At 44.5% G+C, this 25,834-nt stretch overlaps 1 protein-coding gene across 12 annotated transcripts in view; it reads left to right on the top strand.

Moving 5' to 3' along the window:
• The first annotated feature begins 258 nt into the window (after positions 1-258).
• Positions 259-25,834, top strand: part of PUM1 (pumilio RNA binding family member 1) — a 119,347-nt gene continuing 93,771 nt past the window's right edge. For 4 of the 12 annotated variants that reach the window (XM_039329155.1, XM_039329154.1, XM_039329157.1 and 1 more), the window contains exons 1-2: positions 446-581; positions 6,407-6,780. In XM_039329155.1, coding sequence (XP_039185089.1) covers positions 446-581; positions 6,407-6,780 — 510 coding nt within the window. Of the gene's footprint in view, positions 398-443; positions 582-6,406; positions 6,781-25,834 lie in introns of those variants that run through there. The other 8 variants (XM_039329160.1, XM_039329156.1, XM_039329161.1 and 5 more) reach the window with 7 other exon arrangements.

Genomic DNA, 25,834 nt, shown 5'->3' with positions numbered 1-25,834 from the left:
AGCCCCCCCCCACCCCGCACTCCCCAACAAACCCAATCTTTTCTTGGCAAGCGCCCAATGGGCATTTTATGGCTCATGCGAAGAATGCACAGAGATCTAATGCAACTTCCCCCATCCCGGCGTCCAGGCGGTGGGAACAAACCCCACCGAAAGACCCTCCCCTTTCTTTTCCTTTCTTCTCGCTTTCCCAGATCCCACCACGCCGTGGGTGAAACTCCGCGGCGCCCGAGGTTCTCCGCGCTCAGCCTCAACTTCCCAGAATGCAGCGCGACTCCCCGAGTCCCCAGTGCGCCGCCATGTTGTTGAAGTGAAAGGCAAGGGGGAGCGGCAGCCAGAGCTTAGAGGCCGGGGGGAGGGGGGGGCCGTTGAGATCCGTCTTCATCGTACCGTTCCGCCCGTGAGTATCCGGACCGAAGTGGGTTAGAACGGGACTCCGGACCCCAGGATGCCCGATGGTGAAGTCGTATTGGGGTTAGGGCTTCGGCTGAGGCGGCGAGGGCCCTCCGAAAGGCGGCCCTGGGCGGGCATTCTTGCCGAGGCTCTTCCTCGCGCTTGTTCCTGGTACATGTTTTCGAGTCCGAGTAAGGCCTCTATTGTTGTTCCAGGAAGGGGAGAGAAAGGCGAGCCGTTTCTTTGGGGACAAGGGGAAGCGCCGGCTACCCAGTTCAGCCGACCCTTTAGAGAAGAAGGGGGTTCCCTACGCTCCCCAACTGCGGCTTGGCTTGATTTTATTTTTCCTCCCGCCTCCCCCGTCGCTTTTCTTTGGGGGAAGGGAGGGGGAACGCTTGGTTGGCCTTTAGATACTATTTCCAAACAGCCAGGAAGGTGGCTTGGTGATTTCTTGAGTGGGAGGGGGCTTTCCCGGGCTTCATCTAACTCCATCGTGGTTTTGAAAGGAAAGGGGGGGGGAAGGAAAGTAAGACAAGGGAAAATAACTAGGATGGGGAAAGTGGGTAGGCGATGTCTAATTAACATGTACAGGAGTCGTATGTGCAGGAGATGGAGTACGTGACTGCTGCACAAGCTCCTAGGGTATAAAGTTTATCTGTTTGGGGTCGTATGTATGTCATCTATTAAGGTTTGGGCTGGACGGGGTGGTCTGTGTAACGACCCAAAATTTTGTTGTCCTTCATTGAAAGCTGTGTCGCTTGGTAGGATGTAATCGGGCTTGATTTTTTTTTGACTTAAGTAATGTTTAGGATTAACAAGGCAAAAAAAAAAAGTGCGCTGAGTTTACCCCCCCCCCCCAAATGAAGGGGACGGGGAACAAAATAAAGGCTTTTCTTTTTTGGCTTCGCTTATATAAGTTTTTAAAAATTATGTTTTGGTCAGTAAGGGAGCCACAACAGGAGGCTGTTTTCTTCTCTTCCTAGGCCCTGGGCTGTTCCAGTTTCAAGTTAGTTTTGGCCTAGCAGTTTTGGAAACAAAGCAGTTATGGAAGAGGACAGGGTGGCCTATTGTTATAATGTGAATTTGTCCTGTGGAAAAGGCTTAGCAGTATTTTACAGTCCAGTCAATATATATCCAGGAGTAAGTCCTGTTGTACTTATCAAATGTTTGTTTAAACAGGGGAGACTTGTGTGGATTGTTAGTTTGGATTGCAGTTCGGCAACAGTTTTAACAATGTAGCCTGATTTTGTAAATGTTTATTTATAGTGATTTCCACTGTATTCAGCCGTGTTTACCCCCCATATATGTGTGTGGGGAATTATGTCCTATATTAGTCGATTGCTTAGTATTTTTAGGTTGTATAATTTGAAAGCAATTTGAGGGAAAACAGCTGTTTTTAGGTTTTGCACTAAAGACAGTTTTGATGGCTTAATAAGATAAGTTTAAATTACAGGTATTTAGACTAGAGGTATTTAAAAATATTTTCTTGCATGGGATTTTTAAAGTATAGTTTTATATTTAGATGTATTATTTAGACAGTTTTCTTCTTACCAAATTGATTTTTGAGTTTATTTCAAGATATACACACAGAGATGAGTACACATAAATATATGTGCTTGTGTGTGTAGCTTCACATTGTGCTCAGCTGTAAAGTGATTTATTTGGCTTGTTATCCTGTGTGAATCTAGACAGTATTGGTTTGTTCACCAAAATATTAATATGCTTTTGCTTTTTATGATGTTTTAATTTCTGTTCCAGCTTAACACTGGGTAATTTATAGCAGGCACAACTTTTTATTGAAGAGTACATTGACACATTCTATGATAACTACAAATAAATCTCATCGGAAACTGAATCAAAACCAAAAATAATTTAGGGGCTCAAAGTAGGGAAATTAAAAAGGCAGTGGTGATCATGAGACTTTAACTTACTGAGTTGTAATATTCTTAAATGACATGTTTCAAATTGTACACCAGGACTTTTTGGTGAGTGAAAAATGAAGATGGTAGAACTTTAGTGTTCTATTTTCTCCTAGTGGCAATGAACTTTTGATAAGGGATAGTTGATAAGCCCTAGATGGGCTTTTTGTCTTCAGGTCTTTATCGGATGAGTTTGGAGTCAATGGGAATTGTAATCTGTCAGTTTTAAGAGTGCCCGGTTTGAGGAAAATTTTGAGTTTTTGTTGGACTATAGAGTTTAAATAATTCCTCTAAATTTCTAGGCAACAGCATCCTTGACATTCTAGTGAATCTTACCTATGTAGGTTCTAGAATTTTCCAGGAAATTTAATTCTATTAATCATCTGATAATGGTAATTCTGTAATACAGATGTCTTAACTAAAAATATGAGGTGCACTATAATATCTTCTTGTAAATAAGAGGGGTAAAGACATGGGCTAATGAACAAACCCCACAAGATGTGATGAGAGGTTCATTTCTCAATTCTCTGAATGATCAGGCTCAGTGTCACCTGTTTCCATGGAGTAATGCAAACATTTTTACACTTAATTTTCCTGTGATGCTGCTCCCCATTTGCTCTTCAAAACTTGTCAGGCTTACTCATTTTGGGATGCCTTGCAGATGGCAGATAAAAATCTATTGCTGAATGACTGTTGGTAGTACTGATGCTTGGGAAGATTCTGAGTGATTAATTCCTTCATCATAGTTTAGCTTACTCTTTTTCCATATAGCTCCCGCAGCCTACAAAGTCTTTCCTTGTCATCCTGTGGTCCTATGTGATAGTTAGGTGCTGACTAAAAGCAAATGTCTGGCCCAAGATCTTCTGAGGTTCTGAGCTGATTTAAGCTGGGATGTTTCTAACTAACATTCTAACCATTGCGCCATATTCTTGAATTCTCCAGAAGACAGAATAGAATTATTTTTCTTAACAATTTTGCAAGCAACAATGCAGCAGTAACATTGCATGGAGTGCTTTCTTCCATGTTCATGAATAGAACTGATGCTATATAAACATCCATACAAGTAATGGTTTTATAGGGGAAGGTGTACAGAAACATATACTCACCAATATTTTTTTCCTCAAGCACTATTTATTGACTTGCTCCTGGAGATGAAGTTAATGCTGAAAATATGTTTTATTTCAGTAATTAAGAATTGTTATAATACCGTAGGTTTTTCTTTTAATTTTGAATATAGAAAATAACACTTTTACCCTTAACATTTTCAATATATGCAGTCATTCACTGAAGAATTGAGAATGTGTTTCACCAGTCAACCTTGGAATGCTCATTGTTGCTGCTACTATTCCTGTAGTAAGATAGTCTTTTGTCACATGGATTTGTCTTTATATCTTGAAGACGGATTGACAAGGAACATTAGTGCAACACAAAAATCATGAATGCACTGCTGTTCAAAATATATTGACTTAATTTTTTAATTATCTCAAAACCTCTTAAATTATTTTTTAAAAGAATTGCAAGTTAAGCTTTCAAGGCCCATGAATAGCACTCAAACCATTTTGGTTTTGTATCTCACTTTTGATCCAGAAGGTTGACAAAGCCATTCACAGCATTTAAATTTATAACAAAGATTAAGACTACAAATAACAAATAGTTTGTTATCACTAAATACAGCAGAGAAATAGCTGATGCATAACAGCTTATACCCCAGCTCAGATTTGTGAAAAAAAAAAATACTTAGCAATTCTCTTCTCATGTTAGTTCTTTTTTCCTTCTTTAGCCAAACGTGTTCTGGATCCTGTTAACTCCTTGAGGATATTAATGGAAACAAAATAGGATCAAATCCCTCCTGAAAAACTCTAGAAATTCTACACAATTGCTTAATTTACTCTTTCTTATCGCTCCAGTAATGCTATGTGGAATGGGCCAATAGATTACTGGGGAAGGCGAGGGATGACAACTTTTGATAATCCTGGTAGTCATACGCAATTGTAGGATTTCCTCTATTATATAAGAAAAGAATAATTCTGATGAATCAGCCCGAAGACAATTTCATGCAACTGCGATGGATTCAGGAAACTTAAGAATGGAAAGGCAGCGGTTCTCTCACACCATTGTTACCTAGGAACTGGTGTGTAAGATAAGCTGTCATGGATTCTGAATTTCTCATATAGTCACTGTGTCTACTATTGATAATTTAAATTTCCCCGTGTTTCTCAGAGTGCATTTCATTGACATGTCCTTTAGAAAACCAGAAAGGTATGCCATTTCATTGTAATATCCCTATACAGTGGCAAGAATTGTGGCCTCTTATGAGGAACGAAGGTGTTTCTCCAGATTTTATTGAAATGTGAGGTCTGTTGAATGCAGCTCTTCTGTGGCTTGTCAGACAAGCACCAATCTATCTTCTGGAAAATGCTATGCTCAGACTTCTGGGCCAGGCAACTCTGAATGTTGTAATGCACAGTTTAGCTCAGTAGAATATCCTGAAGTTCAACTATGTTTCAGAGGAACAATTCATCTGAACAAAATAAAGGACAGCCCTTACTTGATTAAGAGTATATATGCTGTTTGCATGATTTCTTTGATTGTTATTCATTTACCAAATAATTTTAAGAAATGGAATTTCTGTGTAAGCTTTGCAGATTTTCCCCTTTGCTCTGCTTAGGAAACTGCCTTGCCCCACTCTTCACTATTTCAGTTGTAGGCCTGTAGTAGTAGTGGCTTACTTACTTACTTTGTGGCTTTCCTTGCCAAGGACAATTTGGTTGGCTATGCTTCAAAAATACTGGTTAAAGTACAGCAGTTCTGATTTCAGTGGTTGTCTAAATTTAGAGATTGCAGTATTTGCCTTCCGGCTTTGTTACTCTTTTTTTCATTGTTTTGTTACATCAAAACATATTTTTCCTTCTTAAGCTAGTCTGTAGAATAGAAAGCCAACATATGTATTTTATTTATATATTAATTAAAAATGTCAGTTATAATGCAACTTCTTTGCCATCCCTGTAGGACAAGCAGCAACTTTAAACTGTAAACTGGAGAATGCTTTCATATTTGAAAATAAAAAGAGAAGAAAAATTCATTGTTTGATTTTGGAGTTATAGCTCCATATAACAAAATAAGTTATACTTAATGATGGCACTGAATGCAGATTGAAATAATTTTATTTAAGTAAATAACTTTAATTTGATCATATTTTGTTAATAATTTGTTGTTACTATATTTATATAAACAGTAAAACTGGAAGCTTTGTAATTTTGATATCCAAATATAGGTTGATTAAGCTGCAATCCAGAGCATGCTGAATTGTCTTTTTTTTCTCTTTGAGATGATAGATGTGTGGAAAGTATTACTGTATGGAAACAAGAGTAATGATGTTTCATGCATGCATCTTTAGCACTTTTGCTTCTGTATATTGTATCATCCAAACTCTTTATCCTTACATGTTTGATTTTGTTAGCATGCTCTCTATTTATTATTCTTTTGCATCCAAAGAGGAAGATTTATTTCCAGTTTTAAAGAAACTGTATTTTCTTCCTTAAACTGCACTTTAATTTTTGTTAGTGAAAATAAGCCACGGTCACATTTCCTTGAATTCCAACTAAACTGGGAATTATGTCTTACTTAAAATTAAAAGCAGTTGCTGATACCACTCTGAAGGAACGAGGGGTGTGTAAGGGGAATATCTGTGTGTGTATGTATGTATGCACCCAGGAATTTAGGGATACATGCATTCATCCAGTAATGTTTGCTGTGGTACACTTTCAAGAATGCCTTGTGAAAAAGCAAGCTAGTGCAGGGGTCCCCAACCCTAAGTCTGTGGATCAGCACTGGGCTGCGGCATGCCAGAAACTGGGCCACACAAACAAGTGAAGCCCTACCTATGGGGTGCAGGCAACACACAAAACCACACCCCTTCCGGTCCACGGAAAAACCCTCTCCAGGGAATCAGTCCCTGGTGCCCAAATGTTGGGGCTAGTGTAGTGAGCTTGTATAGTGATACATGTGGGACGTAGTTTTAGGATTCCTTGATATGGCTATTTAGTGAGTTTTGGAAATGGCGGACTCAATTAGTGTTTGAACTTCTCTTCCCTTAGGTACTGGTGGAATGAGCGTTGCATGTGTTTTGAAGAGAAAAGCAGTGCTCTGGCAGGACTCTTTCAGCCCCCACCTGAAACAGCACAGTCAAGACACAGCTAATCCCAACATGCCTGTTGTTTTGACATCTGGAACAGGGTCCCAGGCTCAGTCACAGCCAGCTGCAAATCAAGCCCTTGCAGCAGGGACCCACTCCAGCCCTGTTCCTGGATCCATAGGGGTTGCAGGTCGCTCCCAGGACGACGCGATGGTGGATTACTTCTTTCAGAGGCAGCATGGTGAGCAGCTTGGGGGAGGCGGAAGTGGTGGAGGCAGCTATAATAACAGCAAACATCGGTGGCCTACTGGGGATAACATTCATGCTGAACATCAGGTAAAAAGTTAAATATTTCAGAACTGAACAAATGAGCTAAGCGGGCCTTATAGTAGCTGCATGCAGTGAATGTTACGGAATTTCTGTGTGTCTAATTGATCATGTTTCCTTCTCGCATTTCCAAACTGACATTCTTTTGCTTAGAGTACAGTAACAAGAGATTCCAAATACCTTTTGATTCAAATCAGAATATTCATCAATTATTTTAAGCTTGTTTAATTTGCTTTTGTATCAAAATTGGGAGTGCAGTGCTTCTTTCTCTCCCTCACCTTTTTCTTTTCAGATGTGCTGCTGTTAATCTATTGAGTATATTTATCAAAGTTCTTAAAGCATCACTGGCAAATATGCTTAATGTTTTATATTGGTGGAGTGTTTATAGTTTGCTGCTTGTTCAGTCCCATATCTGCTGGGACTGGGGGAAGCATAACTAAAAACCAAACATTCCTGGGACTTTCATTTCCCTCTGCCCTCCTCCTGCTGCTAGTAAATATTTTTAAATAAGCTGAATTTTATTACTTATCCAATAACTGGGGAATTTTAAAAATGTATCTTTCAAATTAAATTTAAAACATCTATTTGGTCACCCAAACAAAGCCATTCTTTTGTATATGCTTTTTATGATCTTGTAAATCGTTCTAGAAACTAAATTATATGGATATAGTAATTATGTTTCCCTGAGTCATCTGTCAAAAGCCATTGAAATGGGAGTGTGTTTCCATCAGCTCTTTTCTTTTGAGCCAAATGGAAGAAGGGTGGTCGTGGTGATTTATAATGTAGGCAGGAAATAGCTGCTGCTATATGCCTTTGTTCTATGTGCTTGGAATGCTGTGTAGAAATTCACTATATTGTATTCATATATAGAAGGCTGTGGGTAGTAATGGGGATTTAGAAGTCTGGGGTGGGACTGTGTTTATTTTTTATGTGTTGATGTTAATTTAAAGATAATAATTTTCACAACTTTCAATTCTTTTTTTTAGCATGTTGGCATTGTTAGATTGTTTAAAAGTGAAAATTTGAAACCAATCTCATTAAACATATTCTTTTTAAAAGGGCCTTCCTGAGCTAATGAGAATCTTGAACAGATTCAAGAATATGAAGTTTGGATCAGAGCTGAATGTCCAATTCTTAACATTTTTGTCCTTCTAGGAACCGGACACCCCCTTTAAAAGTTGGCAAAGAGTAAGAGAACCTGTGAAGTGTAGCCATGCTTTGAGAAATATATTTTCTTTTGATGAAATTTACTCTGTGGATTTAATCTTATACATAAAGAGCGCTGTAAAATAAATCATTACTGTCTTCTCGTGAAAATGAATTGTGTATTTTTTTTTTTTGAGAATGTCTTATCAAATAGTAGTGGCAGCTGCTAAGCATACCCTGTTTAATTTCTCAGTATTTTTTGTAGCAGAAATCATATATATTCACTCTTCAGTATCCAAATTTCAAACTGCTAACTTGATAATTTCTTCTCAGGCTTCTGTACTGGTTAGATTGCTACCATTATAAGGCTCTTCTCATGGAAGACTTCAATTAACACATTACTTTGAAACATCTTATTTTTTTTGAAGCATCATTAAAATTCATACATGACTGGTAAAATTAACATTGTAGCAGCTCAGAATGCCAGATGAAAGAGGAGTGTCCTGACATACTTTCTAAAAAAAGGATAAAAGCCACAAGATAATCTGCTGTCTCTTTAAGAGCTTGGGAATTAGCAAGATTCTTAATAGGATAAACCTTTATGCATGACCTCAACCAAAATTTTGATGAGCTGGAGTATGTGGTACAATACTGCTTAGATAATAGTATATATCAAGAGGTCCCCAACCTTCTGTGCACCAGGGACCGTTTCCGTGGAGAAAGGTTTTTCCACGGATCGGAGAGTGCGTGGTTTTGTGTGCTGCCTGCACCCCAAAGATGGGGCTTTGTACAGACTGGTTGCTGGCATACCGTGGCCTGGTACCGGTCCACGGACAGGGGGTTAGGAACCCCTAGTATATATCCCAAAATCTGTGGTCTGCCTTTCTGCCTGTCCTCTTTTTGGAGGATTTTCTTGTCTTTAGGCTGGTTCTTCCAATAGATTCAGCAAGGGTTTTCATTCCAGCCCCTTTTCAGGATTTTCTAATAACAGTTAAGAATATTAATTTATTCTAGCATTTGGTTATGCTTATGAATGAAACAAAGCTCAGGTCCTGATTTGAGAATTTAATTGGAAAACGATCTACATTATATTCTGGTTGCTTTAAATGTAAGAATCTGTTATAACTGAGGTGTATCTCTCCTGAATTGTAGAATACCTTGGTACTCAACTTTAATTGGTTCCAGGAGGCATAATGAGTACCAAAAACGATGAGTATCAAACAGATTTTTCCCATAAGGAATAAGGTAGTGAGTCACAAGGCAGCTGACACTGACAAGTTCTAGCTTGTGCATTGAGTGCCCAACAAACAATGAGTACCGGGACAAAAGTTTTGTGTCAAAATACGTTGAGCACCAAATTCGATGAGTTTTAAAGTAGTTCAGTACCAGGATAACCATTGTATTTCCTCAGCATGGGCTAGAAGCGGGCAAATGTTGCGAATGTTTATGAAACACAGTTACATTTTCATGAAAGATATTAAATTTTTTAAAAAGCCTGATGTTCATATATCAAACTTTTACTCATTTAAAACCTGTATTGCTTGTTGTGCAAAATATCCTCGGGCATTACACAAATTAAACTTCTTAAGAAGGAATATGCCATCAGCTATTTTAGCTGGGTAATTGTGTATAGAATATGAACATTAAAACTTTTTAGATATGGTCCTTCTGAAATTACTTTTGATGTGTAAAGTCATTCTATACTCTATTAGGGATAACCAATTGTTTTGTTCCTAAACCAGTTTTTATTTAGTGTCTAATAGCTGTGCCATAATTTAGATGAGCGTAAATCCTTAACACAGATTCACTGTGGAAGGAAAATTGTGGGTTTTTAAAAAGTTTTATAATGCAGCTTTATGTATGTCAACTCGGTTAAATCCAGTTGACTATGTGGAAGGAGATTGGAAACTAAACAAAAGGTCCAGAGCTCTTACTCATTCACTAATTACCCATACTGACTCTAGATGGGAATTATGGGTCAGCATTCTTGAAAGACACTAGATTGGGAAAGATTCTATTAAGGTTACAAAACTTAACACAAAAACATTTTCTACGTCCTGTCAGCACAAGCAGGACAATAAAGAGAACAAGGGTAAGGATTTAATAAATGCCTTTACCAGCATATAGTAGAAAACAGTAATTACAAATTAATCCAATAACATAAACCCAGAATCTATTAAACAAATATGAACACATAAAGAGCCAATAAAAGAATGCAACAATGTAATACAACAATATTAATAAATAATAACATAACCTTGTTTATTTGCCTTCATTTGGAATAAAATAACCACACAGTGATTTTTTTAAACTACTCTGGGGTAGGACTGAATATATTTAAATATATTCTGCTAAATACAGTTAGGGTAGAACAATCAGACCCTACACTAATTCACTAATCTAATAAAAGAAATACTATTTCAAACCATCATATTTCCACAGAGGGAAAGGGGATGGTTGCAGAGTTACAGGATCAGGTCCCTAAAGACCCAGAATCTGGAGACAGTGACATTGGCATAATGAACCAAAACATAAAGGAAGACAGACAGGGAATTATGTGATTGGAGGGCTGTAAACACAAATACCAGGAAATTGTAAAAATGATGTGGACAGTCCAACAAAATCAAAATGTCACTGTTTTGTAAGGTAGTCCTCAACATAACAACAGTTCTTTTAGTGACTGTTCAAAGTTACAAAGGCACTGAAATATATATGACCGTTTTTCACAGTTACGACCTTTGCAAGCATGCCCATGATCATGTGATGCTTGGTGACTGGTTCATACTTATGACTGTTGCTGTGTCCCAAGGTCATGTGATCGCCTTTTGCGACCTTCTGACAAGCAAGACCAAGTTCATTTAACAATTGGGTTATTAACTTACCAGCTGCAGTGATTCACTTAACAACTGTGGCAAGAAAATGGGGCAAAACTCCATTTTCACAAATGTCTCACTTAGCTACAGAAATTGGGGGCTCAGTTGTAATTGTAAGTTGAGGACTATTTGTACTAGGACCGCGGGACAGGGAGAGAGATCAGCAACAGCTGTTAGGAGACAGTTACAGTGGATAATCTAGGCCTGAGACAGTTATGACATATTTAAATTTATATTTTACACAAACACACACACACACACACACACACACACACACACACCATCTTTATTATTTTTTGCAAACAAATCAAGGCAGCAAATATATCCAACATGCTGCCTTCCTCCTATTTTCCCCAAAACAACAACCCTGTGAATTGTGTTGGGGAGAGACAGGGAGGGAGGGAGACAGGCCCAACATCCTGAATGAATAAGGCTGTGGTGTCTTCATCAGAAACCCCCCCCCCCAGTTCCCCAGATAGTCATTTTGTAAAAATTAACAAGCCCAAGAATCAGTAAATAGGCAACTGATTATCCCAGTGCTATGGGATCTTTTATAAAAGTGATGTTTTTCATTTGTCTGGTAGAGAATTAGCTAATTTGGAGGCAGTATGTGTAATTTTTAATTTACAATACCTTTTCTCATTATTTGTCTCACTGTCTCTGATTTTTCTTGGAAAAGTTTTATGAGACCCTCGTTTTTGTTTTTCACACAAATAATTTTTCCAGCTTTTTTTGTAGTTTCCTAATTCTATTTTGGCAGATATTTAAGTATTGCCATCCAATAGTTTAGTAAGTTCCAGCTTTCATAACCAGTTTTTTATGTTTTTAAAGATATTTGGTTGATCTTAATATTTGTAGCTGTAAAATTCTTTTATTGATCAATCATACAAGCTTTCAACAAGTGTTCCATCTAATTTTGTAGCTGGGGGGGCTTAATCAGTTAATAAAAACTTCTATTGACCATTGCTGAAATCAGCAGTCCGCGGATAATATATTAATATTTTGCACATAAAGTTTACTATATAAAATTTAACATATACTACACTTAAAATTGATTTGAGGGTTGTTTTTTTTTCTCAAAATCCTCTTAAAGGTTGAGAGAAGTTGAATGGCCTGGCATAATTTTGAAACATTACCAGTTTTGATTTCTTTCATTTTTGCCTTGAGAAAGTTAAATATTCTGATAGTGTTTTTTAAAAATAGTGCAACAAAGGCTTAAGCTGTTGTACAGATAACATAATTTTGTTCTTCTGCTTAAAATGTTGCCTGTTCACCTGTTGTTGTCCCAGTTATTTAGTACTAATCTCAAAGCAAGAATGATAACTATATTTTGATTAGCACTAGCAACATAAGATAATAAGCAAGTTTATGCTAATACTTATAATTTACCAGCTCCTTGACAAAGAAAAGAGGAAAATAGTGAATGACGTTTTACAAGTCAGTTTTTTTTAAAAAAAATATACCCCTAAGTAGAACTAGATTTGACAATGTAGCCACACAGAATGAGGATGGGGTGACTCCTGTTTGCAGTCATTCTGCTTAAGCCTCTTTTTCTCCAGCATGATGAATGTAGAATCCACTGGATAGGTAGTTTCAGCCCTCCTGCTCAGAAAGAGACTAGGTCAGAACTTTGGCCACACCTCCCTCTGGGTGTGTCCTCCTTGTTTTGACTTAGTCTCTGGCTCAGCTAGGCGTAAATTTCTTGGCTCCGTAGTTAGATTAAGTTAGGATAATTTTTTATATATATAGAATCTAAATTGATTAGGCATAATTGAATATATTTAATTGGAGGATTCCTCCTCTCCCGTTTCTCCTATAGCCATATTCTGGCTGGGGTCCTTTCATATCGCTTTCTTCCCATTCTATCCTCCCTTCCCTGAGCAAATCCCTCTTGGGTGGCTTTAGGAGAGCGCGGTCGCCATTTTGGCCGCATGTTTTGCAGGAGGACGCCATCTTGAAATCCTTCCTTCCCTGAGTAAATCCCTCTTGGGAGGTTTCAGAAGGGCGTGGCCGCCATTTTGACCGCATGGTTTACAGGCGGCCGCCATCTTGAAAGGGTCCAAGACAACGGACGCCATTTTGGGTGTGGCCTTGGGGCGGTCGCCATTTTTGTGCAAACTCCGAACACACCAGCCATTGGGTGGGGTCTCATCGTGCCTTGCAGGTACGGAGATTTGAATACCCTTTTGTTGGTCTGACTTGTCAGCCACTTTACCGGGGGGAGGAAGCTCAGTGTCACCGGAATCACAGACATGAGTTTTGATTACTGGAAGACTGTTATTGCTTTATCTTCCTTTATGCCTTAGCACATATCTGTCTTTTTGGTGAGTTGAGCGAAGGGGAATTGTTTATCCACTTGTTCAATTTAGAATGTGGCATTTGCCACAGGCCTGGACAGGCAGTTTTAGGAAGCTGTCTGACTGTCTTTGCCATTGCTGTTGTACAGAGCGAGGATCGTTTTCCATCTCTGTCAAGTAGATCTGCGTCTCTGGGTTCCTCCCCACTTCTGGATATTTCCTACTCAGTATATCTAGATAGCAATGGCAGACAGTGCCTCGCCTCAGACATCACAGGGTTCTGCTGTTCCCCCATCTCAACCAAAGCGCAGATCTACTGATTTGGCCACGGGGAGAAAGAAAAAAGCCAAAACTAAGCATATTTCTCCCAGGGAGCCCTCAAAATCTGCTGAACGAAAGACCTTGAGGAGACATTTGGCACTGGAAAGAGAATTTTCCAAAGCCCAAAGACTAAGGTCCAGTGAGGCTGAAGTGGCTTTCCCCGCCCCATTGGAAACTATATCTGAGCATCAATTTGCACCTCCTCAGGATGTTACAAGGGCTTGGTCTCCTCAGGGGGAAACCGTGCAGGTTGGTCCCCCTCGCTCCTCATCTCCATCTTTCATCAAGGCCATGAGGCCACGTTTATCCCAGCTGAGGCTGGTACTAGTCATATGGAACAGGAGGAGAGATGGCCTGCTGAATTTCAGTCCTTCATGCACAATGCATTCAGGCAATTCATGTCTTCTAAGGGTCAACGATCCTTTCATCCACCTCCACCTCCTTCTATACTTCCTTCTCAAGTGGGACGCTCTACTGCCCTGGTTCAGATGTTTCTGAGACTTCTTCGCAACTAGAGGAGGAGGAGTCTTGTTGACCTGGAGATAGCTGACACTCCAGTGTCAGAGGATGAGGAGGCAGCGCCCGAACAGGAGTCAACTTCGGGACTATTTGACCCTTCTCTTTTCAGGTCTTTACTGTTGAAGACCGTTGCCACTGTCAACCTCACTTATGTGCAGGGGGGGAGGGGTGTAATTTCCCTCACTTGTTCTCCAGCACTGGAGATGGATAATCCACCAATGGGTTGAGACTGTATTCCTGCCCAATCAGATCAGTCAGCCAAAGTTGCCACGCCCATCCTGGACCACGAGATTCCCAGTCTTGACTGACCTTGCCCAGCGACCAGACATGCAATTTTGGCTCCTAGGCAGGTACAGTCTCTCTCCCATTGGTGGATTATTTCCAGTAGCTGAGAGTCTTAGCAGAAAGTAATTGGAATCAATTTAATTGAGCACTCTAATCTATACAAATTCAAAATTTCAGGAGTTTGGGAGTCAGATTCCCAAGAGGGAACACCACCTCATTAGAAAGGGGTGAAGTCCCTAATTTCTTCCCTCACCTAAACCCCAACCTCTGCTCCAAACCAGCTAGCCGAGCCGTCTAAAATAGATGGATCAGCTGTACAGCGGCGTTTAAGCGAACGAAGATTCTGAACCTAGTCATAACTCGGAGGTAGTGAGGAGCAAGCGGGTGCATGCAGGGGGAGGTAAACGAATCGGCGCAGAACAGCTGGTGTAGCGAATTCGAACTTTCACTCACCAGAGAGCTCCCAGGGCTTTAAACGAACCGCCATTACTGGGACAGTTCAGCCCATGCGCGAGAGCTCCCAGGGCCTTAAATGAACCGCCATTACCGGGACAGTTCAGCGCACGCGCGACTTCTTTGTTCAGACGCACGCGACCCAGGCGTCGAAACTACTGCACATGCGCGGAAGCCATCTTAGCGCATGCGCGATAGCTTCCTGAGGGCGATGGCCATATTATTGGACACAGGGGAGTAACTGCGCATGCGCGGCAAGCAATTTGAGCACGCGTAGCCATATCTTTCACTCCCGGCCGCAAAAATAAAGGAGGCTCAATAGCATTAAAAGTACCTCTCACCCAGACACAGGATTAAGGGACTCACGCAGTACTAGAGTATCTGATTACCCTATCCAATTGCTGGGGACTCATCCTGCAGAGAGCAGGAGAGACCGGGACAACTAGACTAGGCTCCCTATACACAACTTCTCATTCCAGGACTTGGTGCCTCCATGCCCAGAATTGATTAATCGTTATTCATTATTAATAACAGACCAATTAAATTTCCTTTCTGGCTCCATCTGGATCTCGGGCCTCCCATTAGTGGCCTGTACGTTTCTGGATCATCAGTGCTTGGGTTCCAGGCATCCCCAGTCATGTGCCTGTCCTTACCCACTGCAGTCTAAGCCAGGTTCCAGGCATCCCCATTAGTGTGCCTGTCCTTATCCGTGCACAGCCATTAATTCGAGTCCAGTCACAGAGGCTGTACCCGGGTTCCAGGCGTCCCCTGTAGTGTGCCTGTCCTTACCTAGAGTATATATTCTCTTACTATCGGGGTTCCCCTATTGTGACCCTGCGTTAGTAGAGAATGGGGGAAGCTATCATTCCCTCTACAGGAGCCCTGCCTTTAATGTCAGGAGCACCCAGTTCAGAGGGCTCCGACAACACAACGGCCTCCAAAGTTAAGTCGGCCAAAAAGTCATCCAGGAAGGCAGACAAACAGGCAATCAGGAGACACCAAGCCCTAGAAAAAGAATTTTTCAGGGCCCAGAAAAGGGCCAGATTAGGGAAAAATTAGAATGGAGGACTAGCCCCTGAACTACCTCTGGGAGCCTCATCATCCCCACTGGGAGTTTGGTCAACTGGGGAATCATCCCAGTCTCCTGCTCGATGCGGGACAGGTGAGTTCTCATCCCTATCCCAATCTCCATCGCCACGTAGCCACAGGGACCTCCAGAGGCCACATTCACTCCCACAACAGCGGGGATGCAAATGAATCCACTTCCCTGTATTCCATTGGAGGACCGGCTAGCGGCCTTAATAGCGCAACCGGTAGACCGCGCCCTCGAGGCCAGAGCCCAAGGCAACAAGCCGGCAGCTCCTAAACACAAATCCGGCCATCAGGAAGAAACAGAGGACCAACAAGGTCCCTCTTCTCCTTCAGGGTCATCCCTCTCCAGTGACTCCTAGACCAACCAGGCACATCGCAGTAGGTTCTAATGTCCGAGGAGAAAGACAACCCGCCTGAGGTGCCTTCCTTCAACGGCCTCTTTAACCCTTCTCTTTCTGTCACCATACTGCGTAAGGCTGAATCCACAGCTCATCTCGGACAGGGTACTCCAGCAGAACCCGCCCTTCCCAATGCGGAGGCTGATCCCAGGTTCGCCAAAAAAGTAACCACTCAGCAACGCATCCCTTGTCCAGCCCTGTTCCTAAACGCGATCTGGAAACAGTGGAGCTCACCAGCTTCCCTCCCTCTTCCGAGCAACACTGACAAGAGGCTATACAACGTAGCCAAGGAACTGGAGGAGGCATTGGAGGTACCGATGGTGGACGAGCCCCTAGGGCCCCTAATATCGGACACTGCCATATCAGGAGACTTCTCAGAGGCCCTTAAGGCCGAGGACTGCAAATGTGAGTCCACCTACCGGAGAACGCACCAGGCAACAGCATGGCCACTAGGGCAGCTACCTCTGCTTGCCAGAGCCACACTCTGCTGGCTCCGTCAATTACAAAGCCGAGTCCCTGTGGAGGACATCCGTACCCAACAGGAACTCAGCAAAATGGTGGCAGCCACGGAGTATGCTTCAGACGCAACACTCCAAGCGGCCAGGTTCTCAGCCAGAGCAATAGCGTCTAACATGACGGGCAGACGTCTGCTCTGGTTAAAACACTGGCAAGCTGATGCCAAATCCAAATGGAAACTGGCATCTTTCCCGTATCAGAGAACTAAGTTATTTGGCAATGCGCTAATGCCTTACCTAACAGAAAATAAGGACAAATGCAAGGTCCTTAAGCACATCCTCAAAAAACAGGATAGGCGACCTGGTTACTTCGGAAGGCAACAATCCTTTCGTACGGAAACCAGGTTCACCTATTCCCAGCCATCACAACCTTTTCAGGCTAGACAGGATAGGCAGGAGAGGCAGACAGAGAGGCAAAACACAAGATCTAGACAGCAAGCGCAGGGAAGGCGGCCCTTTCGGGGGGAACAACAGCCCCTTTCGCCGCTCCAGATGACTCCTCCTTAGTCCTTCCCATAGGGGGCAGGCTCGCTCAGTTCGCCCCCCAATGGGAAGAAACTACCATGGACGTTTGGGTCAGAAACACCGTACACCATGAACTCTCCCTAGAATTCCTCTCCAAATCCCCAAACCGTTTCCTCCCCTGTCCCTATCCCCAAAACCAAGAAAAGAGGAAACTCATGAACGAGGCCGTTCAACAATTACTAAGTATCCAAGCCATAGAACCGGTCCCCTTGGATAAGAGAGGTAAGGGATTTTACTCCATACTGTTTGTGGTTCCCAAAGCATCAGGAGGATGGAGAGCTATCCTAGATCTCAAGAGACTAAATTTCCATCTGGCCTATCGCAAATTCAAAATGCAAACGCTACGCTCCATACTAGGAAGTATAAGGAAAGGAGACTTCCTGATGTTTATCGACCTCATGGAGGCGTACTTACATATCCCCATCTCTCTGACCCATTGCCAGTTCCTATGGTTTGCTTATAGGGGACGCCACTTCCAATACAGGGCGCTCCCATTCGGCCTATCATCAGCTCCCAGGGTATTCACCAAGATACTGGCGGTCCTGGCAGCTCATCTAAGAACCATACCTGTCAGAGTCCAGTGCTACCTGGACGACATACTAATCCAGTCAACGTCCGCTCGTTCAGCTCAGGCGGACCTCAAATTAGTAGTAAGATTGCTACAGGATCACGGCTTCTCGGTGAACTTCCTCAAGAGCCAAATGGTCCCATCAACGAAAATACTGCATCTCGGGGCCATCATAGACACAGTAGAGTGCAAGGTGTACCTCTCCCAGGAACACTGCAACAGCATAAGGGAGACAGTAACACAGTTAAGCCGAAATCAGTTGGTAACAGTGGCCAGCCTTTCCCAACTGTTAGGGAAATTGATTTCGACCATAGCAATTGTTCCATGGTCCCAAAGAAGGATAGGGCTGCCACAGTGGGTACGGCATTCCCTCAGGTGGTGGCTGTCACCTGCCATACTCAGAGGCTCACATTTCAGGGAGCCGGACAGAATAGTACTCACGACCGACGCAAGCCTGTTCGGTTGGGGACCTCACCTCGGGACCAAGTGGACACAGGGCCGCTGGTCCATAGTAGACCTCCGACACAACATAAACTGGCTCGAACTTCGAGCCATCCACCTGGCACTAAGACACTTCCACAACATGCTAACACGACGCCACGTACTAGTCCTAACAGACAACGTGACAGCCAAAGCCCACATAAATCGGCGGGGTACCCACTTTCGCTCCCTACGGTCCGAGGCCCTTCTACTGGGGGCTTAGGCAGAACAAAACCTGGCCTCAATAAGGGCCGACCACATATCAGGGGAAACAAACACCCAGGCAGATCTGCTGAGCAGGACAACAGTAGACCACTCGGAATGGCGCCTCCACCCGAGGATCTTCAAGGAGATCTGCCACCGCTTCGGTCGCCCTCAGGTAGACCTGTTCGCTTCGCTGTCCAATGCCCAGCTGATTCTCTTCTTCTCCCGATTTCCATCCAGAGGAGTGGAACAAACAGATGCGTTATGGAGTCCATGGCCAAAGGATCTCCTGTACGCCATTCCTCCCCTACCTCTCCTCCCGGCTGTAATATGCAAACTTCTTCGGGAGCGAGCCGAGATAATCCTAGTGGCCCCATACTGGCCAAGGAGACCTTGGTTCACAGATTTGAGAAGCTTCTCTTGCACGAATCCATGGCAGATTCCCCTGGAAAAAATCTCGCTCAGGGAGCGATTCTACACCTGGAGCCGCAATGGCTACAACTAGCAGTTTGGCACTTGAGCGGTCAATCCTAACAAAGTGGCTCTGCTCACAGGGAGTAATCAGTCATCCAGGCCTCCAGACGCCCTTCCATGAACCGTATTTACGAAGCCACGTGGAAAAGCTTCCAATCATGGTGCTCCGAACGGAGTCTGACCTTCGGAGAACTCACGATTCCCAACATTCTGGAATTCTTACTAGGCGGCCTGGAAGAAGGTCTAGCGTCAAACACATTGCGTAGACAGATTGCCGCCTTCTCAACAATACTGTCGGGCAACTCGGGGGAACCCCTGGGAAAACACACCTTACTCCGCTCCTTCCTCAAAGGGGCCGCGAACATTAGGCCCCCCACAGTACACAGGTACCCCTTGTGGGAGCTACCACGAGTATTATGAGCGCTCACCAGAGCACTGTTTGAACCTCTCAAAACATGTGACATCCTCTACCTAACCCATAAGGTAGCATTCTTAGTAGCAACTACTTCGGCCCGTCATATATCCGAGTTAGCCTCACTCTCAACAAGGAAAGATCTGTGTTGCTTTCAAAGAGATAGGGTGGTCCTACGACTAGACTCTTCCTTCATACCAAAGGTAAATTCCCTATTCCACAGGTCACAGGAAATAGTCCTACCAGATTTTTGTCCAAATCCAACGCATGCCCTGGAACGACAATGGCATACGTTGGATATCCGCAGGGCTCTAAGACACTACATCTCTCGAACAGCGGAATTCCGCCATTCAGAGGCCCTTTATATCCTTTCACTCTTCCTCCAGGGGTCGGAAGATCTCTTCCTCCACCATCGGTAGGTGGATCAGGGCATGCATCTCTGGGGCATACCAGGCGGAGGCCTTACCAGTCCCCAGACACGTCACGGCTCACTCCACAAGGAGCGTTGTCACCTCGGCAGCATGGGTCACGCAAGCCCCCATTGAGGAGATTTGCAGGGCGGCCACTTGGGCTTCGCCCTCTCCATTCATTCGTCACTACAAAATCGACAAATATTCCTCTGCAGAGGCCTCCTTCGGTAGGAGGGTTCTTCAGCAGGTTCTAAACCAAAGTCACACACGGGACCAGTCTATTTCCCACCCCGAGGGACAATAGGCTTTGATATGTCTCATTGGTGGATTATCCATCTCCAGTGCTGGAGAAGGGGCGTTGTTTTATCTGAACGCCTTTTCTCAGCACGGAGATGGATAATCCACATCCCCCCTTGTAGACCATGATGGTTAGAATTAAAGTGTTTGAGCCAAAACGTCTTGCTGTCAATCAATGGCTTTGCTCGTGTCAAGACTGGGAATCTCGTGGTCCAGGACGGGCATGGCAACTTTGGCTGACTGATCTGATTGGGCAGGAATACACTCTCAACCCATTGGTGGATTATCCATTTCTGTGCTGAGAAAAGGCGTTCAGGTAAGACAACGCCCCATCTCCCTGAACGGGGAAATTAAGCAAACGAGCTTCAGTCAGCTTAGCTAAAGGGGAGAATCCGTTCTTTAGGCGCCAACGTGATTCGCAGCTGCCATTTTGAATTCAGGCCTGGGTGTGGTCGCCATATTGAGGATCGTCCTCTTGCCTCTAATTCAGGCCTATTACTAGCAGCCCACTGTGCTGGGTTCTTGTGGGGGTTTATCAGTTGGTTCGGCTCCAGCTTCTTCATAGAGCGTCCTTACTGAAGGTGTAATAGTGGTGGAGGCTTGCAGACTTACTCCTGTAGCAATTTATAACCTGTTCTCCTTAGTGCCTGGTGCTGTGTCGGAAGGGCCAAACAGACAGTTTTAGATAGCTGTTCTGGCTGTTTACCATTGTGGTTGTCTTAGGGTGCGGGAAGCTTCCCTCCCGGACAACTTGATCTGCATGTTAACCCCACCCCAGGGCTTCTCCTGTCTGGAAGGTCCAGGGCACAATGGCAGATGATGAGTCTCCTCAGACATTGCAGGGTTCTGATGTTTCCCCCCACTCAATCCCTCCATTCTACCAAATTTTCCGCCAGATCAATTGCGGCCACAGTAGCCTCTCGCAGGTTCTTGTGGCTCAAGCAGTGGAGGGCTGACCTAAAGTCAAGATGGCGTCTAGCTACAGACACCTACAGTGGCAAGAATCTATTTGGCCAGATCTTAGAGCCGTACCTGGTTGAAGGGAAAGATAAAAGAAAGGCATTAGCTCATCCATCCAAAAAGACGGATAAGACCCAACAAGAATTTCACAGGCAGTCTTTTCGTGCCGGAAGTTCTTGGGAATAAAAGCAGCCCTTTCGATCAGGGCAGTCCTGGGATTGGCCCAGAGGTTCCCGATCCTTCTCTCTCAGACAGGATCGCCAACAGGACCGCCAGAATTCAGGAGCCAGGGGTCAATTCCAGGCAAAGCGCCCCTTCAGGGGGGCGGGAGGCCGGCCCTATAGAAAGTCTAAGTGACGCCAATTTGGACCCTCCCATAGGCAGGCGCTTAGCTCTGTTCAGCGACGCCTGGGAGGTCACCACAAACGATGTTTGGGTCAGAGAAACCATACGATTCGTTCTATCCCTAGAGCTAAAATCCATCTCACCAGACCGCTTCCTTCAGGGTCAGGCCTCAAGACACGCACTCAAGGCCAAGCTGGTAGCCACAGCAGTAGCACACTTATTAGACATACAGGCCATAGAATCAGTTCCTCTGGAACAAAGAGGAAAAGGCCTCGGGAGGTTGGAGAGCGATATTGGATCTGAAGGGACTCAACCACTTTCTTATATACAGAAAATTCAAGATGCAGTCCCTCAAGTCCATTCTGGACAGCATCAGGAAAGGAGATTATCTGTCCTCCATAGACCTGACAGAGGCCTATCTTCATGTTCCTATCAGTCCACATCACCGCGGATACCTCCGTTTCTGTCATGCACACAAACATTATCAGTACAGGGCTCTTCCCTTCGGTCTATCCTCAGCACCTCGGGTTTTCACAAAGATTCTAGCAGTATTAGCAGCCCATCTCAAGCTAATACCAGTAAGAGTGCAGTGCTACCTGGACGATATAATTATCCAGTCCAGCTCATTCCACACTGCTTATGCAGATCTACAGACTACAATAGAGACACTTCAGAGGCATGGGTTTTCCGTGAATTTCAAAAAGAGCCACACCACACCCACCACTCGGATTTTACATCTTGGCGCGGTGATAGATTCAAAGATTTGCAACGTTTACCTTTCACGGGAACACAAGGACAGCATCAGCTCCCCGTTGCGCAGGATTCAGAGAGAGAAAGTGGTTCCACTTGTCCAACTATCACAGCTGTTGGGGAAAATGATTTCTTGCCTAGGCATAGTGCTTTGGGCCAGACTTCATTCCAGACATCTCCAATGGTTCCTTCTCCCCTTTCAGCAGCGGAACATGAACGCTTCCACTCGGAAGGTGAGAGTTCCGCATCACATTCTGCAGTCACTCAGATGGTGGGGGTCACCAGCCATACACAGGGGGAACCTTTTCAAGGAGCCTCACAGAGTTATCCTGAACACGGACGCGAGTCTGTTCGGTTGGGGAGCCCACATACAGACACATATGACTCAGGGTCAATGGTCCAAACGTGATCTAGCACACAACATAAATTGGCTAGAATTCAGGGCAATACACCCGGCACTTCGCCAATTCTCCGACATAGTTACAGGGAATCATGTCCTGGTAATGACAGACAACGTCGCAGCCAAGGCTCATATCAACAGACAGGGAGGGACCAGATCTTGGCCCCTCATGCAGGAAGCCCTAGCATTCGGTCTGTGGGCAGAATCCCATCTGAAATCCATCAGAGCGGAACACATTTCCGGGGTGGAGAGTCGTCAGGCAGATTCTCTAAGCAGGATGACGATAGACCACTCGGAGTGGAGATTGGAGCCAAACCTCTTCAAGGAAATATTGGAGTGGTTCGGGCAGCCCCAGATAGATCTGTTTGCTTCGCCAGCAAACGCCCAGCTTCCCAGATATTTCACATGGTTCCCGTCACGGGGGGCGGAGGGAACGGATGCTCTTCGCAGCAGATGGCCCAGGGAGCTTCTGTATGCATTCCCTCCACTTCCTCTGATACCAGCCGTCATCAGGAAGATCCTATTAGAACAGGCAGAATTAACCTTGCTGGTCCCACATTGGCCAAGGCGCCCTTGATTTGCAGATCTAGTGGACCTGTCGATCTCACCGCCTTGGAAGATCCCACCAGATCGCATTTCCCTCAGTCAGGGTCAGCTCCATCATCCGGACCCACAGTGGCTTCAATTAACCGCTTGGCACTTGAGTGGGAGAGTTTAGCCAGACAGTCCTATTCATCTGGAGTGATTGCTGTAATTCAAGCCTCCAGATGTCCCTCAACCAATAGGATATATGATGCCATGTGGAAAATTTTCTGTACATGGTGTAATTCTAGGAAGGTCAATCCACTGACTATTACCATTCCGAATTTGTTGGACTATCTTTTAGACTAAACAAGGGTCTGTCTCATAACACAATTCGTAGGCAGATAGCAGCATTATCCACTGTGCTAATCTGCGAGAGTCAAGTCCAGCTTTCTCATCATCCTGCAGTTACGGCCTTCCTTAAGGGAGCCGTTAATACCGGTCCCCATATGGTACACAGATATCCCACATGGGACTTGCCAATGGTTCTGAAGGTTCTTACCGGTTCACCATTTGAGCCCATCAGATCATGTTCGCTACACTTCCTCTCATTAAAGGTAGCCTTTTTGATAGCCATCATTTCAGCAAGACGCATCTCGGAACTGGCCGCTCTCTTGGTCAGAGGGGATCTGTGTATTTTTCTGGATGACAGAGTGATCCTCAAATTGGATCCTTCTTTCATCCCGAAAGTTAATACCTGGTTCCATAGGTCTCAGGATCTGATTCTTCCAGACTTTTGTCCACGACCATCTCATCGTCTTGAAAGGTTGTGGCATACATTGGACGTGCGCAGGGCTTTGCACCACTATGTGAAGCGAACCAAAGCATTTCTTAGATCAGAGGCACTGTTCGTGTCGTTCCAGCCTTCTTCAATGGGTCTGAAGGTATCATTCTCGACCATTGGTAGATGGATTAGAGCATGCATCTCCTTTGCATACAAGACTCAGTCCCTTCCTATTCCTCCCAACATCATGGCTCATTCCACATGTAGTGCAGCTACATCTGCAGCCTGGTCCACCCAGGCCTCAATCGAGGAAATTTGCAGGGCAGCCACCTAGGCTTCTCCCTCTTCATTTATAAGGCATTACAAGCTTGATAAATTTGCTGCCTCAGACGCATCCTTCGGCAGAAGGATCCTGCAGCAGGTTGTTTCTACACATGATTCACTAGCCTAGACTTCCCTCCCGACGGGGACATGGGTGGCTTTGGTATGTCCCAGTCGCTGGATGGTACATCATCATGCTGGAGACGGGGCGTTGTCTTACCTGAAAGCCTTTTCTCAGCATGAAGATGTAGCATCCACACCCTCCCTTTACACTTAGACTAGGCAGAGGAGCTACTGTGTCGGACCTAATGAACGCTTCGCCTCGACAAAACTGGGGAAGGAACGCCCAAAGGAGGCGTGGCTCAAGTTTGGTCTTAGTCTAAATCTGAGCAGGAAGGCTTTGATTACCCAATCGGCGGATGCTACATCTTCACGCTGAGAAAAGGCGTTCAAGTAAGACAATGCCCCTTTCTCACATCTGCTATTCCAGGGGACATGGCGGAGGCCTTGAAGGTGGAGGACAAGAAGTTTGAACTCTTTCCGTTGAGCGCACCTGGCTTCGGCCTGGGCGATCAAAGCAGCAACTTCATCCTCTTTCTTCGCCAGGGCTTCTATCATGTGGCTTTGGGAGCTGCAAGCGATCGTTCCACCGGATCAGGTTCGAACACACCAGACCCTTGGAAAGCTAGTGACCGCGACAGAGTATGTGGCAGATGCCTCTTTGCATTCCACCAGGTACTCTGCCAGGTCCATTGCGGCCACGGTTGCCTCTCGTGGGCTTCTTTGGTTGAAACAGTGGAAAACTGATTTGAAATCAAAGTGACGCTTGTCCACATTCAAATATAGCGGGACACAGTTATTTTGATTGATCCTGGAACCTCATATTATTGAGGGCAAGGACAAACACAAGATATTTGCTCATTCTTCCAAACGGTTGGATAGGCGGCCCAGCAGGAGTTTCATAGGCAGGCCTTCTGCCCCAGTAGTCCCTGGGAGTGGAGACAGCCCTTTCGGGTGGGGCAGTCCTGGGATTGGTCAAGAGGCTCGCAATCTTTCCCTTCCAGGCAGGATCATCCGCAGGACTGTCAGAACACTGGAGCCAAAGGCCAGTTTCAATCTAAGCGTCCCTTCAGAAGATCAGGCAGTCGCCCATATAGGCGGTCCAAGTGACGCCAAGGAGAGCTTTCCCATCGGGGGTCATCTGGAGTGGTTCAGCGACGTCTGGGAAAGGACTACCTCCGACTGTTGGGTACTGGAGACCGTCAAGTACGGTCTCACCCTGGAGTTTTACTCTCACCCCCCCAAACCGCTTTATAATATGCCCGATATCAAGAAACGCAACCAAGGCAAACTTGGTAGTCACGGCCATCTCCCATCTGGAAGAAATTTGAGCCATAGCACCTGTACCAAGGGGTCAGGAAGGAAAGGGGTTCTACTCCATACTGTTTGTGGTTCCCAAGGCCTCAGGAGGATGGAGGGCGATACTGGACTTAAAGGGTCTGAATCACTTCTTGACCTACAGAAGGTTCAAGTTGCAGACCCTGAAGTCCATACTCGCCAGCATCAGAAAAGGGGATTTCCTCTCATCCATAGACCTCACAGAGGCGTACCTACATACCCCCATATATCCGGATCATCGCAAATTCCTCAGGTTCTGCTACGCACACTGGCATTACCAATACAGAGCACTTCCCTTTGGTCTATCCTCAGCT

The sequence above is a fragment of the Crotalus tigris genome, unplaced genomic scaffold (assembly GCF_016545835.1).
Source record: "Crotalus tigris isolate CLP2741 ecotype Arizona unplaced genomic scaffold, ASM1654583v1 scf7180000024388.1695876, whole genome shotgun sequence".
Lineage (NCBI taxonomy): Eukaryota > Metazoa > Chordata > Lepidosauria > Squamata > Viperidae > Crotalus > Crotalus tigris.
The sequence above is the reverse complement of the archived record's forward strand: the minus strand, read 5'-3'. Positions and strand labels throughout refer to the sequence as shown.